The sequence below is a fragment of the Quercus suber genome, unplaced genomic scaffold, assembly GCF_002906115.3.
Source record: "Quercus suber isolate HL8 unplaced genomic scaffold, Cork oak 2.0 scaffold_5, whole genome shotgun sequence".
In the NCBI taxonomy this organism is placed as follows: Eukaryota; Viridiplantae; Streptophyta; class Magnoliopsida; order Fagales; family Fagaceae; genus Quercus; species Quercus suber.
The window spans coordinates 569432-590165 of record NW_027069471.1 but is presented as its reverse complement, the minus strand read 5'-3'; the positions used below and the strand labels follow the sequence as shown (position 1 = coordinate 590165).

The 20734-nt window shown below is 33.6% G+C and overlaps 1 protein-coding gene across 26 annotated transcripts; it reads left to right on the top strand.

The window, feature by feature from the left end:
* The first annotated feature begins 305 nt into the window (after positions 1-305).
* LOC112040961 (uncharacterized) lies at positions 306-6342 on the top strand. Of its 26 annotated transcripts, none has more exons than XR_010628379.1 (9): positions 306-554; positions 648-786; positions 1328-1434; positions 1557-1698; positions 2058-2149; positions 3973-4082; positions 4384-4576; positions 4718-4773; positions 5860-6342. XR_010628379.1 is itself a non-coding variant. In XM_065771834.1 (8 exons), exons 4-8 carry the CDS (start codon positions 1592-1594, stop codon positions 5874-5876), a joined length of 321 nt encoding a protein of 106 aa, XP_065627906.1. In that variant the 5' UTR covers positions 307-554; positions 648-786; positions 1328-1434; positions 1557-1591; the 3' UTR covers positions 5877-6342. The 26 variants fall into 26 exon arrangements, 13 of the variants coding, with proteins under 13 accessions (XP_065627906.1, XP_065627908.1, XP_065627888.1 ...); XR_010628381.1 differs by having other exon boundaries at positions 309-554; positions 4524-4576; XR_010628375.1 differs by lacking the exon at positions 4718-4773 and having other exon boundaries at positions 307-554.
* The last annotated feature ends 14392 nt before the right edge of the window (positions 6343-20734 follow it).

Genomic DNA, 20734 nt, shown 5'->3' with positions numbered 1-20734 from the left:
TTAATGCAGAATGCTAGAAACAATTTTTGCAGAAAACAGTGAACAATTTTTATGAGATAACAATGAATAGATTTAATTAATGCAGAAAACAGATTTTATGAATGCAGTAAGCAGATTTAAATATACAGTAAACATGATGTGCAGAGAGCAAATCTAATACTATATATAATAACAGAAGTTTTTACCAGGTGCTGACACGTAAGGCAAAAAGACCCCCTTAAAATGTTGACATGTATACAATTTTTACTTTAAAATTTCGCTCGGCGCGTTTGAGACCCGTATAGTGCGTTTGGAGAGTTTTTGTCTTTATAAAATTAAAAACACAAACCCAAACGGTGTATTCCCAATTAAATGTCAAACTCACTCAGTTTCTCCTACGCTTGCGATACGAAGATAGAGGAGGAAAAAAAAAAAGACTTGCGATACAGAGAAGGAGACAGAGTTCGTACCGCCACCGTCCGTTCCATTGCCAGAATTTTACCATTCGAACCGGCATCGGTAACCTAAAGGTGCACGCAGGAATTGAGATACGGACATAGAGAGAACTACCACTGGTAAGTTTTTCTTTTTCTCATTCTTTCTTAGATCTGGGTATGGGTATGAAATATGATTTAGGTTTTGAGATTTCTGTTTCTTCTCTGCAACAGAGTGCAAACTTGCCCACTTAGATTTCTACCACCAAGTCAGTTTAGAGTCACTAGAGAACATCGTTACATCGTTTGAAGATTCTTTTAATAACCGTTTGGAATAAGCTGATACAAAAGGAGAGAGGACGATAGAGAAACGGTAAGTCTGAATAACCAGTTCTGTCAGAACCGTTAGGGCCTCCACCCATAAGTTCTGTTTTTAATTTTACAAATTGGGGTTTTTTTTGGGAAAATCATTTGGGCGTTATTTATGATTCGGGTATTTTGGTTTGATCAGTTATGATTTAGGTTTTTCGGTTAGGAGTAGTTTTGTTTAATTTATGTAAATAGACGGGTTAGATTTGGTTTTGATTAAGAGATTTTGGTTAGAAAAAAAAAGTATTTTACCAGGAACTTTCGATATCAGACCATTCTTTCTTGGTAATTTTCAACTAATATCTTACCCTATAGTCTTCAATAAGGTTTGCTGTCAATTTAGGGATTTGAAATCAGGGAAACAACCTAGAAGATCTAATTCTAAATGAATTGTTATTAGGAATTTTTTGTTTCTGGGTTTTGTATCAAATTCTAACTGAATTGTTATTAGGAATTTTCAGTTTCTAGATTTTGTTCCTTTGCTTTCATGAATTTTAGTTTTATATTTTGTTTTGTTTTGTGACTTGCTATCTGGGTCATTAAAGAAGACGAAGGATTATTATATAAGAAGAGAAAGCCAGTGGAGCATACACAACTCAAGAAGGGAGAAGATTTTTATGGTGATTGGCTTTTTAAATTGGCTTTTCGATTGGTATAACGTGGGTTTATTTTTTGTTTTTTACAGATCAATTTTTCCCCTTTCGTTTTTCAATTCCCCTCAAACTATTCAAAGATTGCCCCTTAATTCTGATTTTGGTTTTGGTTTTGTTTTAGTTGAGTGGAACCATGAAGGCAAGTAGACATAGAAGATGTCCATGAGATCAAATGTAAGAGAGAGTTTGAGACACAAGCAGCATGGCAAGCGTTGGAGATTTGTTGCCCATCCAAAGAGATTCACTATAAGTCTTTATTTTAGGTATAGTCTAAAGTTTCAATCCACTCTATGTTTGGTTTCCCATAAGCACAAAAGTTCAGAAAAAGAAAAGTTAATTTTCTTTTTGTTTTCCATTCCCATACGTACCAACGCTGGAATGAATATGGTTGTTTGGAGTTTAAAGTATTTGTTTTGATTTTTAATTTTTTGGGTTATAGCTGAATTTGATTTTGATTTTGCCTTTTATTTTATTTTTTGGGTGGAAATTGTAATTGGATTAATGTTGATGAGTTTGCATACATAATTGCTGACGATAACAAACATTATGGCATGACATGGGTTGTTTATTACACCATTTCACTATTGTAAAAGAATAATTTATTTCACTGATCAATGTACAGAGGAGTCTGTAATGCAATGAGAGAGAAATTTGATGGTCCTGCCACTGCCTTCTCAGTCTTCTGCCACTGTCATACTTTCAGAACCATTACCAGTAATTTTGTTTATCTATTTATTTTTAAGTTAGGTGACAAATATGATATAGGAATTAATTTTGTTAGAGTTGCTTCTGTTTTTCATATTTGTGTCTAATTTAGTTTTGTTTTGGGTATGTGGGTTAAATTATTAATATCTTCTGTAACAAAAACTGAAATGACTTTTCAATTTGTAACATTTGGCTTGATCTACAACAGAAAACTCCTTTTAGCCTATTTTTCCCTGAAACCAAACACCCAAAAACCTTGAACCAAAGAGAGCCATAATAGGAACAACTGGTCATGAGTCACAACCACAACCACAACCACAACCCATCCAAGCATCTACAATGTCTACAATGACAAGAATAGAAGGTATGATAATAAATGATTTTGTTATTTTGATTAAATCTATAGAACCCAAAAGTTTAATTTTTTCACCATACATTACACTTTGTATTAATGAGCATCCCGCTTAATCCTAGATTTACAAGTTGAATGATGTTACTTCTCATTAGAGTTCATAGGTGGGCTTGGTAGGAAGCCAAGAAGGTGAGCAGCTAGGTGGATTAAAATTGTTTCTTTTTGAAACATTGTTCAATGCTGTAGACAGTGAGGAATGCATACTTTAATGCTACTATAGTCAAAAGATTTATATAAAAAAAAAACCATAATTCTTCTTTAGTTGAATTATTTTTAATTAGCCTTCTCTTATTATGATTTCTTGGGTATGTCATGTTTGTGTATTTTTAAAGCCATATTAAATGTTGTATACACAGAATTGATGTTTGAAGCGTAGTTATTGGAAATGGTTGCTGAAATTTTAGTTCTTTTAATAGTGATGATCTATGTATTTGGTTTGATTGAACAGGAATGGCCAAAGAAAATTATGCAGTTTCTTTTCCAAAAATTGTTGAAACATAGTGATGTGGGTACTTTTGGAATAATTACTAGCAAAAATGTTTTCTCTATGTCATGCAACCATGTCGTTAATACAATTTTTTTTTTTTTTTTTTTGGTTTGATTGAACAGGAATGGCCAAAGAAAATTATGCAGTTTCTTTTCCAAAAATTGTTGAAACATAGTGATGTGGGTACTTTTGGAATAATTACTAGCAAAAATGTTTTCTCTATGTCATGCAACCATGTCGTTAATACAATTTTTTTTTTTTTTTAATTTCATATAAAATGTTCCTGAATAGTCTTTCAGTGGATTTTGTGTGTGTATATATATATATATATGTATTTTATATAGTCCAGTATTAACAAATTTGTTTTAATTTCCTATTTTGGTAGTTAACTTGGGACTGTTTTCAATTAACAAGCAGAACATTAACAAATTTGTTATTTGTTCTTTATGAAATGTATACATGTTGATTGTGATTTTTATGTTGTAGAAGCTTACTTTATTTGCTGCAATTGACTAAAGCTGTTATATTGTAAAACTTAAAATGATTTCTCTTTTGGCCGAAATTGTTAAATTTCCTAAAGATTATAATATATGCCAGATATAATTGGCCAATATAGTTTGCTTCTGTATTTTTTAGTTTTTTAAATGCTTAAATGATCAAAGATTGTAATACATTACAAATTATTGAAGGAGGCATTAATTTTCACTTAGACATTTTTTAGGTCTATTGCCATTCTACAACACTACCTTAAAGTATGAATAAATGTAATCCTTCACCAAGCCAATTTTGGGATATATTACTTATCCTACCATGTGCACCAAAAGTGCTAACCTTTGTTGTTTAGCATTTGATATCAGAAATGTGCTTGAAATGTATTTTTTTGGCTTTGGATTATTTAAAAGATATCTAACTTAAATCTATCTTAATATATAGAGATAAAAGTAGAAGCTTTTTCCTGCAATTAAGACCATTGCAACATTTAGGAAGCATTTGGCAAGGGAAAGTGCTCACTTGGTTTTAAACAAAGCTCTCTCTAATGCAAGGTGATTTTTTATTTTTTATTTTGGCTTTCTTTGTTTTTTGATTTTTTTTTTAATATAAATTTTTAGAAGAAAAACCAAAATCTTGTGATAACTATGATTTATGTTTGGCAGTATAGGTATTTGCTTTGTTTTGATTTAGGCATTTTGGTCAAATTTCAATCTCCCTCTCTCTGTGCTTTACCATTAGAATTTCTCTGCCTTTATCTCATTTTTTTTCTTCTTTGTATAAAGTTTATTTACGGTTATGGGCTCTCTTTCTATGTTTTTTTTTTTAATTATTTTTTTATTTTTATATATAAAGAGTGGATCGGTGGGTTTTAATGATTAGAAGTGTAGATACTGAAAAATTATAGACAATAGAAATAGTATTTGGAGAAGATAAAGTATTCAAAGAGGATGATCAACATTGCTATGCTGAAACTTGGGAATATGGTGTTGCAGAGAAGAAACAGGACAAAGAACCCTCCCACCATGACCTGCCAGAACTGCAAACAGTAAGTTTTCCTCTTTATTTTTCAATTTGTGCATTAAATATTATCTTCTTTTTTCTATAATAGTTGGATTGGTTTGGATGTATATCTTTGGGTTATATGTGGCTTTGATTAAGGTATTTGCGTTATGATGGTGGTGTATAGGTTAAAACACACAGGAATGGAATTAAAGTCGATGACGTGACTAGCACAAGAAGTAGGTACACTCCGCACCACTTAGCAGTGGCGCATCCCAAGTGGAAACTACATCATATCTCTTTGACTCACCAAACCCACCCTTCATCAAAGCCCCGCTGGCTGCAATGCTTAATAGAAAACATTTTTAGCTATAGTCCAGTATTTCTTCTTTTCTTGGTTTGGATGGAATCGGATTTTTTTGGTATTTATGGTTATGACTCCTATTTTGGTAGTTAACTTGGGACTGTTTTCAATTGACAAGTAGAACATTAACAAATTTGTTATTTGTTCTTTGTGAGATGTATACATATTGTTTGTGATTTTTATGTTGCAGAAGCCATTAAGAGTAGGAAAGAATCCTTAAAATTGCTTCTAATATTGCTGCATTTGGATGATTTAAAAGTTATATAGGCATGGCTTTATGCATAAACTTGTGATTTTTTTTTGCTGCTTTTGCATGTTTAAGCTTTTGACATCTGATTTTTTGAGTGAAGATAATGGGCTTTTTCTCCTCAGTCTATGTGTGTGTTTAATTGTAATATATGTGTTCCAATTTTGGTATTATTCAATTTTAATATATGGGCGTTGCATTGTGTTAATCTTATAGGAGTCTAACACTAATCATCTTGAATGCCATTTGGATTTTTGGTACATGTTAGTCTATTGGTTAAATATTTTCGTATTTTTAGCTTCTATTGAGAGATGATGTCTTTAGGAAATATCTTTGAAATTCCTATCCACAATCTATCTTTTTCTGAGTTAGTTATTTTTTAAAGATGATGCTTATTCCTAAATCAGTTTATGATTCTTGATATGCAGATTATTTACAAATAGAATGTGCTATATATATATATATGTTATTCCAAATACTTGCTGAACATTGAATTTAAATTTTTAAATTAGTTTAGTCTTGGTTCCGTGAGCATTCAACATTACAAGCATTCTTTTTTTGCCTATACCCAAAATTTTGTACATGCATGTGTTTGCTGCACCTATACCCAGTTAGTGACAAATATATTGAATGATTTATGTTAATAATAATCCTTTGAAGTTTATAGAGTGCATCATAGTGCACCATTCTCTAATTTATGTTGATGTTACTTTGTTAGGTCTTAATTGCTATTAAGAGCCGGAGAGTAGTTGAGAAACTGCCAGAGACAAATAAGAAAATGGCTATTAATGAAGTTGAGAAGAGGGCAAAAATTGTCAATATCCTTATGCACCGAGAAATTTATGGAAAAGGATTGTGCTAAAAAGCATCAAGTAGATGTACATGGCTTAGGAAAGGGATCAGGTAGCTGCAGATTTTTCGATGAGATTTCATAACTGTAACTTTGATTTAGTGCTAGTATCTTTTATTTTTTTTATAGGGTGGTACAGTGCAGTATTGATAAAATTCTATAATATAACTTTTACAAGAGTTTTAGTTTTTTATTTTTTTTCCTACCCTAGGATATATCTTTTGTCCGGTTTTTGTATTCTTGAAATTAATTGTCCTTTGTGTAGTTTAAATTGGATTCTTATAGTAAGAATCTTGTAACCGTGACAAACATAGTTTGTATAATTGAGGTTCTTTGTATTTTCCTTATTCAGTATGTCTTCATGTCTTCATCTGACCATATTTAATGCATAAACAGACCTTCAATTTTAAGGGAGTTTCTCATCATTTAAAATAATAATAATAATAATAATAAATATAAAAGGGAAGTTTTTTTTTTCTTTAAAAAAATTAGTATACTTCTTTTAATTGTCTATGGAATTATCATAATATTTTTATGATATCATGATAATGTTTGATTGGCCCAATGAAGTTAGCACAAAATTTTTGTATCAGGATCATGTTTTAGAGTTTGATAGATAATTAGTGAAACAACTAATATTCTACCAATAGAATTTTATTATGATTTTACATATTTTTCTGTAAATAATAAAAAAATTTGCCCGCGCATTGCGCGGGTCATGCACTAGTTTTATTAATGTAGAAACAGATTTTATCAATGCAGAAAAATAGATTTGATTATTGTGAAATTCAAACATGAAAAAACATTCAGATTTGGATTTTAAATTTAGAAAACACGATTTCACTAGGTGTTTTATGAGAAAGCAGTGTACAATTTTTTAAATAGTGAATAGAAAATAATTTATGCAGAAAAGAGAGTGAACAATTTTTTGAATAATGCTGAACAGAAAATAATTATATGTAGAATGCTAGAAATAGTTTATGTAAAAAATAATGAACAATTTTTATGAGAAAACAATGAACAGTTTTAGTTAATGTAGAAAACAGATTTTATGAATGCAGTAAGCACACCCAAATATACAGTAACAATGCCACTCAATTTATGTTGCTTCTCACAACTTATTTAAGTACAGCAACAATGCCGCTCAATTTTTTATTTTGGAGGTTCTTTGGTCTAGATTTAAAATCTCTATATTTTACAATGCTTCTATTTAAATAAATAAATAAAACATAAAAAAGCTATTTATTTTTATGTTTATGTTTTATTTGTCAATTATCCCAAAAAAAAAAGGATTTTGAAATTAAAATCTCTATATTTTACAATGCTTCAATTTAAATAAATAAAAACATAAAAAATCTACTTATTTTTATGTTTATGTTTATTTGTCGATTATCCCAAAAAAAAAAAAAAAAACAATTTACACGATTCTCGAGCTTGGTAAACTCGAGTACCGTAGAAATAAAATAATCTGCATTTTATTTATAAAAGGTACTTGAGCCTGAAATACTCGAGTATTGTGTTGCACGGTACTTGAGTTTAACAAGCTCAAGTACCACATTATTTTTTTTAATCACAGAAATTCCACCACAGCAGTGCCACGGTGGCAGAACTAATGAGGAACTCGAGTTTCATAAACTTAAGTACCAAGAAAAGTGGTAGATCACCATTTATTTTCGAAATAGTGTTTTTTTGCTAAAAAATTCAAAAATAGGTGGTATTTGGCCAATTTGGCCGAATACAAACTATCTTGAAAAGAACTACTTGCAAGACAGGACTTCGCACCAAATTGATGGGTTCTGCCACTACTTAAACTAATAGGATTTCAAAAGTTCAACTAAGAAAAATAAGGGAATGTAATCATAATATGTAGATATCTTAATTCAAAATTCAAGTTCATACAAGTAAGAAAGGTTCAAATCACACAAACTCTTAAGTTAAATTACAGAAAGGAAAAAAAAAAAAAAAAAACTATTCCGAGATAATTCATGTGAGGCAAATACACTTACAAACATAAAGTTATCCTTCAATGTGAATCTAGTTTGTCAGATTTTTTGGTTGTGTCCTCTTGATAATACCTTTAATCTTTATTTGTAGTAGACCAAAAATAGTTACACACTCCTCCTTATATTTGGTAACTTCTACTGCATTTGACTAGTTGCTAACTAACTCACATGCTCACACGTGAAAATACTTATTTTTAGCCTAACAGTAACTTGCCGACATATTGGGATTGTTATCCTGTTTTCAGGTTTCACAATAATAAGTGGGGGTGTCCAATAATCCATAAGTCAATACAGAGTCAGGTGATATCAAACCCAACTTTATTTGCTCCCACTTTTTATTTTAAAATTTTCCATGTTTTATTTTTAAGAGTATTAATTTAAGAAATGTTTTTACAAAATTTTTATGATAAAAGAAAAAAGAATTTATTTATTTTTACTCTTTTTTAATATTTTCATAAAAGTGATGTTAAATTTTTTTTAAATAATTAATTAACAAATGCACTAAAAATACCCGTTAATCAGACCATTTATTATTATTATTATTATTATAATCATCATCATGAAAAGTTAATGTATGCCCTAAGGTTATTGATATAAGAATTATTTTTAGAAACTTATTATGAGAAAATAAAAAACAACTAGTTTTTTTTACCTTTTTTTTATATATATATTTCTAGTGAAAGTGGTATAAAAACTTTCCAAAAATTATCTATTAACAAATGCCCCTAGGGCATTCCGTTAACCAATTTTTTTTTTTTTTTTAAAAAAATGGGAAAATTCATTAGAGAACAAAAGAGGCGTGACATTTTTAATAATATTTTTCATAATATAGGGTGGTAACTAGTAAGTCATGAATGAAGTAATATCATTTTTAAATAGGCCCACAGCTAAAAATCTCAAGTAACAAGGCAGAAAAATCATTGTACAGGGCCAAAATATGAATATAAAAGTTCTTGGATTAAAAAGTGATAAATAAGTTAAAGGGTAAATTAATACAAAGAATATAAAATTGGTATCTATTTGTTAAAAGATACCATAATATTATGTTTTGTCATAGCCGAGGAAATGAACTTTTGTTTGGAATAGTTTAATTTTCTTAGCAGAGACAACAAGATCATTTCTTTTAATAGTTTCTAGAAACGAATACAAATGTTTCTAGTGTTCATCAATAGAGCTGGAGTAAACAAGAACATCATCAATATAAACAATGATGAAGTGACTGAAGCAGTTGAAAATACCATTCATAATGTTTTGGAACTCACTAGGGGCATTTTTAAGACCAAAGGGCATCACATTCCACTCGTAATTACCAAAAGGAGTGGTAAAAGCAGTTTTGTACCTATCCTTCTCACTGATCTAGATTTGCCAGAACCCAGATTTCATATCAAACTTAGAAAACACCACAGCCTCACTCAACCTATGGACTAGATCATTCTTATTAGGAATAGGATACCTAATCCACTCTAAAACCTTGTTCAAAGGTTTATAGTTAATATTCGCACCAGAATCAATCATAGCAATAATAGTGAAATAATAATCATGGGAAACAACAATTTTAACTTTTGTGAACCATTTTGGAGGAAGTATTTTATTAACAAGACTAAGTTGAGAATTAGCAATACCTTTATCAGAAAAAAGAGCTTGTTGACTGGATTCATCTCCATCCATGTGCTCATTTTGTTCATCATCAGATTTATTTTGATCAATATTTTTATCAATTTTTAACAATACCAATTCTTGTTTAAGATTATTATTATCATTTTTAATGCTTTTAAATTCATGTTTTTCCTGTTTTAATTCACTTATCTCTTGTTTAACAATATTAATTTCTTGTTGTAAATCATTAACAATCAAATCTTTGGATTTTTTTATATTAAACTTTTCCAAAGTTTCTTCAACAGATTTAATAACATTGCAACAGGAACCTCTACAACTAATTTTAACATTAGGAGAATCAGAGGAATTATCAGCAGAATGATAGCAAGAATTAGTTGAAGAAGAAAAATCATCTTCCAAAGAATCAGACGAACTGTTTAATTCAAGGATTCTAAATGATTCTTCTTGAACTTTATCATCAATATTTAACATGTTAAACTTATTTTTTAACTTATCAGGTTTTTGTTTACAATCTTTATTGAAATGTCCAGGTTTTCCACAGTTGAAACATTTACCTTTACCTAATCTTTGTTTATCACATTTTTTAGAAACATTTTTCTTTTTAGCATAAAAATCATTGAAATTAGCCTTGTATTTTTTTTTTTTTAATGTTTTTTATGGCTTTTATCATGTTTTTTACACTTTTTCCTGGAAGGAGTAATAGGGGGTAAACCATATTGTTCACAAAAATTACCCATTTCATATTTAGCTTGTCTTTTATTTTTTAATTGGTGTTTTAGCAGTTTTTCATCATTATACATATTAATACCAAGTTTTTAATAGTGCTTAAAATATCACCATAAGTTAAATTATCATAATCAATGGAACAATTTTTACCAATTAATTCTTGTTTTACCTTATGAGCAAAGATAAGAGGCAGACCGTCAATAAACTTTTCTTTCTAATAAGGCTTGTAACAATCTTTCCGATGCATTACCCTAGAAAGGAAAACATCTTGATACCATCTGTAATCAGACATAGTAGATAAGAGGCAGACCGTCAATAAACTTTTCTTTCCAATAAGGCTTGTAACAATCTTTCCGATGCATTACCCTGGAAAGGAAAACATCTTGATACCATCTGTAATCAGACATAGTAGAACATCTCAAATTATTTAGCAAATCAGAAATTTGAGATGAAACATTAGATGGAGTACCAACAAAATGTTTGATAATGGTATAAATCAAGGTATTAACACCATTAGGAATACCTCAACCAATACGTTCATAAAAAATAGGCAAACCTTCATCATTCTTTTTAGCAACATGTTTAATAATGGTATAAATCAAGGTATTAACGCCATCAGAAATACCTCGACCAATATGTTCATCAAAAATAGGCAAACCTTCATCATTCTTCATCATTCTTTTTAATAACATGTTTAATAGAATCTCTGGATTCTTCCGTGAGATATGAATCCCACCATCCACGAAGAGTACCAGAAAAACCAGTAGCAAGTTAATCAACAATTTCAAGTTGGTCAAAATCATGATTATTTTGGTAAGCAATACCAACATAGACATATGTCCCATTTTATTGATAATTTCTTGTTTAGAAAAACCATCAATATTCCATTCATAAATTTTATCAGTAGAAACAAAAAACTGAGTTTGAAAATGTCTTTCTTCAAACTGCATATCAAGAGGAGTAGGTTTTGAAGACCAATTTTTTGTAAGAAACATGGGTTTGGAATTTCCAACAAATGTTTTAATTTCTGGTAAATCATCTTCAAAAACCTTTTTAGCAGAAACAGAAGAAACAGTATCCGAATCTGTATTTTCATCAAAAACATTTTCTTTTTCATTTCTTGAAATAGTTCGAGCAGCAGGAGTACTTGTAGAAGTACCTTCAGTTTTAACTTTTAAATCAGCAATCATTTTTTCAACAATTTCAAGAGTTTTGGATTGGGAGGTTTTAAACTTAAATTTATTATCATGACTGGGTAAATTTATCAAAGGTTTCTCAGTTTTGACAGAACCAGGTTTTTCAACAAAAGCAGATTTTTCAACAGAAACAGTTTTTTCAACAATTTTTTCTTCAATACGATCAAGCTGTTGACCAATAACATGCAAAGATTCATTAGTAAAATTGTTTTGTTCAATAAGACTAACAATAGGAGTTTGATCATCAGCAATTTTGAAAAGAGAAGCTTTAACATCAGTTTTGCTAGTAGTTATCAAAATAGTCTCAAAAGGTGGATGATTAGACCTAACAATGGTTTTGTCACCTTTAACAAAATTTGATTTCTTTATCACATTCAAATGATTTTTTGAACCTTCATATTTTGAAACATAATAATTTTCAAGAAAATCAAAGAAAAAAAATATGTCTTTTCAATTGATTCATTTTTCTAACCATTTTCTTTTAACACGGTTTTTCTCAGACTGAGCAAAATTGTTTTGAAAATATTTCCTTTTACTTCTGTTTTTAACAAGCATGAATTCATCATATAGGGGAACCAAATCAACTTCAAAATTTTCATTCAAAACAGTTAAAACACTTAATTGGTTTTGGTAAACAGGATTTTCAATAGGAGGAAAATCAGAGTCAGATGGACAAACAGATTTAATATCATCTTCTTCTTCTTCTTCATTAGCAGTTTTGCTATATGAAGAGGATGGTTCAGGTTTAGTGGAATAGTAAACAGAGCTAATTTGAGATTTATCACTTGAAACACCTTTTAGCTTCAAATCAGTGGGGTTTTCAAGATTCTTTTGCAAAAATTCATTGAGATCTTGATCTCTTTTTGAAATACTTTCAGATCCAGCAAAGGAATGTCTTCCTTCGTTGATCCTCAAGGGTTGAATGTTTTGAAAACTTATTTTAACAGTACCATCAAGATATTGTTGAATATTTGTGAGATCTAACTTATCAAAAATAGGTTTAGCAATTGGGGATTCTTGTTCCAACAACCATTTAGTGGGAAGCTTGACATCTTGCCATTGAATCATTTTTGGAACTTGAACTTTAGCATCAGGAGTTGAACATTGAATTAACATAGTTTTACCAGAAGGTTCTCTATTATTTATAGCACCAAGATTTAACTGAGTACCCAACAATCTGTAATAAATGTGGTAAATCAAAGCAAAAAGTTTGCTACCTTCATCCATGATATAACCAGATGAAGCAATATTCAAAGTCAGAGCTTTAACAATATTAGGATCATCCAAAGCAAGAGTAAGATCAGGATGCTATCATACAAAGAAGTAGTAATCGTACCAAGAATGCTATCTTTAAAGTGCTTAAATCTAGCATCTCCTAAACACATGAGAATAGAAGCATTAATACCATTTCAGGTGAGTGGTTTAATAGAAACTTGAACCATACCAATATGCAAATAACTGAGTTTTTTAGCAATGAAATCATTAATATTTTTTTTAGCAAACAAGCAACAATTTTCATGAGTTTTTGAAATAGAAAATATTTGTTCAACAGTTCTCACTTTGTAAATGGGATGAAAAGTGGTTTCAGCCCAACTAGTTTTGTAAATAGTTTTAGTATCGACTTTGGGAATGTTCCATTTTCGAAAGTCAAGAAGCTCACTATCTTCAACAGTGTGATCTTCTTCATTTACAATATCGGGAGGACAACCAGTCCTGGAGCTAATAGAGGAGTTGGATCTCCACAACTTATCCATACTATCCTAGGTTCAACACTCAGTTATCATGTTTTTCTCACAACCATTGCATTTCGTAACACATACCCTAAGCAATCCTATACCACACACATGCCCTGCACGCCATCTCTTGGCTCAAACGGGCCTTACAGTCAGGTTCTGTGAATTCACTTTACGTCTAGGGTGGCTCCAACGACGGTAAAAAATGGACACAACAACAGAGTACCAAAGGTTCAAGTCAGCACAGACAAGATACAAAGACACAACAACATTGTCACCAGCCAGAAAAGAATGGCTCTGATACCATAAAGGGGGAAGGGGACACATAGCAAAAGGGAAGAGAGATGGAAGCATAGTGTATAAATATAATGAAAGTAAATGAAATTATAATGAAAGTAATGTAAGCAATAATAATAAGGCGGTAAAACCAGCCAAGCAGCATATAATAAAACAATTTAAAGTAAATGAAAGCAATTTAAAACCGTCCGTTATGGCGTAATCGGTCCAAGGTGGCGGTTGCAACAAATAATATAATGAACAAAAAACTGAAAATACTTCTTATTGAAAGTAGAGCAAAACACTTACAGTAGTAGTAGTAAATACAAGACCTTAGAACAAGTTAACAATTACAAAGCTTGAACTAGTCCTAGTTACAAGGTTTGTAGGGATAGTAGGAACAATGTAGTAGTAGTAGAAACAAGGAATTCTCTCTCAAAGAAGGATTTCTAAAAGAAATGAGTTCTAAGGAGGAAATTCTAAAATGAACTCTGAATTTTAACTTAAGGGACAATCCCTCTTAAATAGGCAATATTCTGAACAGTAAAAGTAACATGAACAGTAAAATCTTTGACGAAAGCATGCCGAAGGAGGACTCGGAATGCTTGAAAGCAGTCTTGGGAACATGAGGAATCTTCTTTTCAGAACATTATTGTAGCATGGGAAACAACAGTAGCATTTTGGCCGTTGTGCAAGCCAGACAAATAGCAATTAATTTTCCTCAAGATCAGGAGTGTTATCCTCATCATGACCGAACAGTCCCTGGCCATAAGGGAAATAAGGGTTGTAAGTAACAGATTCCTCAGAAGAGGCTTTGGAATTTCCTTGATTAGCAGCAGCTTCTTCCACCCACTTGAGCAAAGCAAAAAGAGCCTCAGATTTTTTCTCAAGTCATCAATGGGAGAGTTCTTATTTTTGGCTAGAGGCTTAGCATTCTTGCTGGAAGAAGAGGAGGGAGCATCAGCATCAGCAGGGACAGGGGATTGACCATGTGAACAATCCTTAGCAATAGGGAGAGCAGAAGTAGATGAAGCTTCTCTGGAAATTTTAGCAATAATATTCTGAGTATGAGGGAATTTACCCCACCATTTTACATACCGATGTCTGGAGAGAACATCACCTTCCTTTTCATACTACCATTTTAATGTCCAAGGTATCTTAAAGCGTTTAACAAAGTGAAGCAAAGCAGGGAACTTAGCACCATGAGCATCAACCTTATAAGGCTTCTTGAAACATTCAAAAGCATTAAGTAATGGTTCAGGAAATATGTCATTAAGAGGGCCAAATTGAGACCACCAACGGTTGAACCAAAGGGGCAGAGAACCAGTGAAATTTTTATCAAAGTTAACAAACCAGGAATGAGACATGTTTTCATTCTGGAGAAGCATAAATCTTGACCAAGCAGTGATGTAATCATAGTAGGAATAGGGGATGGGAGAAGAGGACATTGTTCTGGTAAAACTAGGGGAATGACCCTATTTTTCTTCAGTTATAACATTGACAATGTAAACACCGTGGTAAATAATTTTGGAGGTATCAATTTTGTCAGATATGGTGTTAATAATGATAGTTTTTTCATGACGCAAGAGATCAGAATAATATTGTAAATTCTTATCTTTATGCTTAGGGTTCCAGTGAAATCTTGGAGGGAAATAACTTTTAGCAAGTTTGAGAGGATCAGAAATTGAGACTCTGTTGGGTTCAATATAAAACACGTTTTGGAAATATTGTTTCTTGATGTATTGAGGGATATTGGAGTTTCTGGGGAAAACACTCTTAATAGGTTGGTTAACAGGGGTAATAGCACAAGGGTCATAGCACGAGGCAAGAACAGAGGAGTAATTGGGCTTAGGGATGGTTCCTAGGGTAGTGAAATGGTTAGCAATTTCAATAGGAGAAACAGGTTCTTTTTTGACAATTTTTTTGGAGGTTTCAGCAGGATGATTATCTTTGGGTCTTCTACTTGCCATTGTGACACTATAGAAATTCACGGGTAAGGAAATCAGGGATAACATTTTGAGATCCTTTAATATATTCAATATCAAAATCAAAAACACTTAAAATAGCTTGCCATCTAGCAAAAATATGTTTTGAAGTTATATTTTCAACATCTTTTTCAATAACATATTTAGCATTTTTGCAATCAATACGCAATAAAAAATTTTGATTTAATAAATCACTTTGAAACTTTGAAATACATAGTACTATAGATAAAATCTCTTTTTTAATAGTACTATAGTTTAACGGTGCATTATTCCAGATTCCTAAGTAAAAGCGAACAATTTGTTCAGAGGACTCAAGGAAAACTCTTTGTTTCAAAATACCACCATAACCAATGTCAGAGGCATCGGTTTAAACAATTTTGAAAGCATCAATGGTGGGAATACCAAGACACGGCAGTGTCTTAACATGAGATTTGATTTGTTTAACAAGAGAAGTATGGACATCAGACCAAGGTGGAGGATTGCTCTTTAACCTATCAAAAAGAGGTTTACATTGTTTCCTCATATCCTCGTAGAAATCAGCAACATAATTCAATGATCCAAGAAATCTTTGGAGCTAGGTTTTATCAGTGATAACATCAGGAAATTTATCAGCAAATTGAATGGCTCTATCAGGAGTTGAACATTGAATTAACATAGTTTTACCAGAAGGTTCTCTATTATTTATAGCACCAGGATTTAACTGAGTACCCAACAATCTGTAATAAATGCAGTAAATCAAAGCAAAAAGTTTGCTACCTTCGTCCATGATATAACCAGATGAAGCAATATTCAAAGTCAAAGCTTTAACAATATTAGGATAATCCAAAGTAAGAGTAAGATCAGGATAACAATTGAAATAAATAGGACCATCATACAAAGAAGCAGTAATCATACCAAGAATGCTATCTTTAAAGTGCTTAAATCTAGCATCTCTTAAACACATGAGAATAGAAGCATTAACACCCTTTCAGGTGAGTGGTTTAATAATATATTGTATTTATATTATTTTATGTATTGGCTCAAGAAGCTTAAGTCTGTAATAAGCTTAGGCACACCTAATCCTAACTCATGTAATTTTCTATACATACTCTGCTGTGGTTCATTGTACAATATAGTGCTAATATCAAAGAAGTAGTTGTCAAGAGTTTTATCCCGATGACATAGGTCGTTAAGTGGAATCACATTACTTTGTATTTTCTCTTTTAATCTCCTGCTTGTGCATTGTGGTGGGCCTTTTTATGTACTGGGCTAGGCTGCTAGTGCCACACTACGGCCCAATGATTCTGGGGTAGGAGAGTCAAGACTAACTTACTTGAAACTCACCTTAGGCCAACTTGTGCACAAGTTAGAATCCCTGGTAGAAGTTTTAATGGAGTCACATGCCTAAGGCAAGAAATACTGTCACAAAAAAACATTATAGCAGGAGAAACATAATACAGTAGAATAGATAAAATATCTTAACTAAAGTACTTGCCACTGACCAAAGATAATGCTTAAACAATTTTGCAAAAGGAAAATACGATAATATAAGTATGGCAAAAATGATTTAGCAACAAGAAAAAAAACGCCAGCACTTAAACAACTATAATAAAAGAAAGAAAGGGCTTAGCCTACTAAACTTGGCTCCTTGGCAAACTTAAGTCCAATAAGGGAACCAATTTCCAATGTAGGTAAGCTCACAAAGGAATCCTGCCATAGAAATTACCTACTTTGGAAAATGGACCTATGTGAATTAATCTCAAATTCTTAACTTGCTAAAGAGTAGGCTATTAAGAGGGAGAGAAATGGATAGCCTATTGGTGCATGCTTTTCACTCCTCACACTCCTGTTTTCTCTCTTCATTCTCGACTCTCTTATTTTCTTTGTTTATCTTCTATGTTTTCTTTGTTTATCTTCTATGTTTTCTTTGTTTTCTATTTCTCTATTTTTCAATGCTTTCTCCTATTCCTCCTTGTTACTGTTGTTGTGTTGTTTACTGTGCACGGCTAAGGCCTTTTTATACTGCCTATTGTGATAAGATTTACCATTTTACCCTTCAACTACTTTTGACTTGTTGTGGGTGTCCTTCCCGGACTACACACTAGTTTGCTGGCTGCCCAGCCACCATCACTACCCTATGCTGGCTGGTTACGCTTCATTCCCAAACAAAAGTTGTTTTGTTTTGTTTACTTACTTCCCGTGGCACTCCTATCCGAATAAGGGCTGGGTTTCTCTCTTACTAACTCCTATAGCATGCACCTAGTGATTCCAGCTCATCTTTGCCTCTTTTGGGTGGTATGTCATCCCAGTAGGACATTTCCCCCAAAAGAGGTTGAGCGAGAACTCCATAATAGGCTTCCCCCTTCTCCCCACCACCAGACCATATCCTATCTTACCTCTAACCCATGGCCCACCGCCCTATATTGGCTAGGTAAAAGTGGATGGTGCCTGAGCCTTACACATGCTCCACTCCCATATGAGTCCATTGCTTGTCTGGTGTTCACGCGTTTGCTATTGCCTGCAGGTTTTTCTGGTACTATTATGTGTTCTACTACTTGTTTAACTCTTTGTGGCATGAATAAGTCATTGGGTCTTCATTCTTTGCATCTCGCTTCTTCTTTGGGCTGGGTATTGCTTGGGTATGGGCTTTTTCTTCTTTAATTCAGCCACTATCTCCTTTCACTTCTAGTTTACGGGCTAACTAGTACTCTTGCCACACCACTACATTGTTTCTCTCATGATATTGTTTAACTTGTGTTTGCTTGGCTCCCTCTGGGCCTACCATACCAGTTTCATGTATTATTCCTTCCCTTAGTTTACGTTGCCTAGTACTTCTGCTAAGTCAATTCTCATAGCATCTTGGGCTTTCCTGGCCCATTTTATTCCTTGGGGCATCATCGTCCCATTTCATTCCTTGGGGCATCCTTGACCCATCTCATTCTTTCCTACTTTTTGCATTCTCATGGGCTTTTGCTAAATCTTTTGGGCTTCCCGGACCTAATTACCATATCCTTTACTTTTGGGTTTATTGGCTTTTAGACCAATCCCATTTACTAATCCCTTTCTTTGGGCTCCTCCAGCCCGTCTTTGCTTTCTTTCTACTTCTTAAGATTCTCATGGGCTTACTATTTCATTTTTTGGGGCTCCCTTGGGCCCATTACCTTTCTTTGGGGCCCTTGTAGGCCTCGTGTCCGTACACTAAGAGAAAAAGTGTCTCTCCTGTAGGTGTACGAGCCGTTGTTCTGTACACCCAAGGACGCTGGGTAACTCATCTGGCCATATACCCTTTGCCCCCTTAAGCTGAGTCTTGACCATCTTGAGCAAGGATCGGTTTATGACTTCAACCTATCCATTGGCTTGGGGGTGAATGGGAGAGGAGTAGTGGTTCCTGATTCCCAACTACTAGCAAAAGTCTCTGAAGGCGTTGTTGTCGAATTGCTTGCCATTGTCAGAGAGGAAGACCCTGGGAATTCCAAAGTGGCAAATGATGTTCTTCTAGATGAAGTTTCGAACATTTTTCTCTATGATAGTAGCCAGCGGTTTTGACTCAACCCATTTAGCAAAGTAGGCAATCCCAATGATGAGAAACTTAAGCTGTCGTATAATGGGAGGAAACGATCCCACAATGTCCAACCCCCACTGGGTGAACGGCCAAAGGGCACTCATTGTTGTAAGTTCCTCTGTTGGTTGTCCTATGATATTACTAAAATGCTGGCACCGATCACACACCCTTATGTAGGATTGGGCGTCCTTTTGCATAGTGGGCCAATAGTATCCAGCCCATTCTAGCTTATGAACTCATAAGCGTGCCCCCGAGTGGTTCCCGCATATTCCTTCATGCACTTCTCTCATAACATAATCGGCTTCGTCAAGGGCCAGGCACTTTAGATATGGACGGGAGAAAGCCCTTTTGTAAAAGATGTCCTTGATCATTACGAAATGTGCAACCTGTACCTTCAGCCTATGGGAAGCGTTGCAATCTTCTGCAATGTCCCAGCTTTAAGGTAGGATACGATGGGCGTTGTCCAGTCGGTCCCTAGAGAGATGACATGTACTTCCAACTCGTCAATGGTAGGGGTGTATTGAACAAAGGATAATACCTTACTAGCAATGTCCATATATTCTGCAGACGCAGCCTTTGCCAGTCGATCTACTTGCTCATTTTCCTCGGTCGAGATCTGTACAAACTTGACTACAAACCCATATCCCATCTTGCTCTTGACCAAGCTCAAATATTTCTTCATCCACTCTCCTTTTGCCTTATAGTCGCAGGTGATATGTCCGACTACTACCTGCGAGTCACAATGCATGATTGCTGACGTGGCCCCTACTGCCTTAGCTAAGTTGATGCCCGAGAGGACCGTTTCGTATTCTGCCTCATTGTTAGTTGTTGGAAATTAGAGGCGGACCGCACACTCTATTGTATCTCCTTCTGATGTTTGTAACAAAACCTCAGCTCCTCTTGCCCGTTGATTAGACGATCCGTCTGTCCACACCATCCATGCCATTGGTTCTTCCTCTTCAACATCTCCTATCGTGAATTTTGCAACAAAATCAGTTAACGCCTGTGAGGTTGATATTGAACATTGAACTCACCAAGCTCTACCGTCCATAGGAACAGTCATCTGGCCTCCTTCAGGTTATTCATTGCCTTTCATAGCGACTTATCAGTTTGGACCACTATGGTATGTGCTTGGAAGTACAGTCTGAGTTTCTGTGCAATTGTGATCAACGCAAAGGCTAGCTTCTCCATTGGGGGGTATCGTCCCTTTGCTCCTCACAACACCCGACTAGTGTAGTAGACGGGTAATTGTACTTGGTCTTCCTCCCACACCAAAGCGGAACTGACGGTTGTTTGAGATTCGGCTAAGTAGAGGGAGAGCTCTTCCCCAAGTTTGGATAGGTTGAGTTGTAAGGGAGACATGAGGTAGGTCTTTAGCTTTTCGAAGGCCTTCTGACACTAGTCGGTCCATTTGAAAGCTTTCCGTAGTACCTTGAAGAAGGGTAGACACTTATCCGTGCTCTGGAGATGAACCTGTTAAGGGCTGCAACGCTACCATTCAGGCTTTGTACCTCCTTGACGTTCTTTGGAGGGGCCATCTCCTTTATCACCTGAACCTTGTTAGGATTGGCCTCTATACCACACTGTGACACCATAAAGCCCAAGAATTTCCTTGACGCTACACCATAAAGCTCACATTGTCCCTTTCTTGAGTAAAGACCCTCTT

What these genes read in the sequence shown, in the direction of transcription:
- LOC112040961 (XM_065771832.1), top strand. Translation starts at nt 1,592, where the DNA reads ATGTCCATGAGATCAAATGTAAGAGAGAGTTTGAGACACAAGCAGCAT. An exon ending in TACTTTCAGAACCATTACCA is followed by an intron (nt 2,150 to 4,523) that starts GTAATTTTGTTT and finishes ATGGTGTTGCAG; the next exon opens with AGAAGAAACAGGACAAAGAA. An exon ending in ACCTGCCAGAACTGCAAACA is followed by an intron (nt 4,577 to 5,859) that starts GTAAGTTTTCCT and finishes TTACTTTGTTAG; the next exon opens with GTCTTAATTGCTATTAAGAG.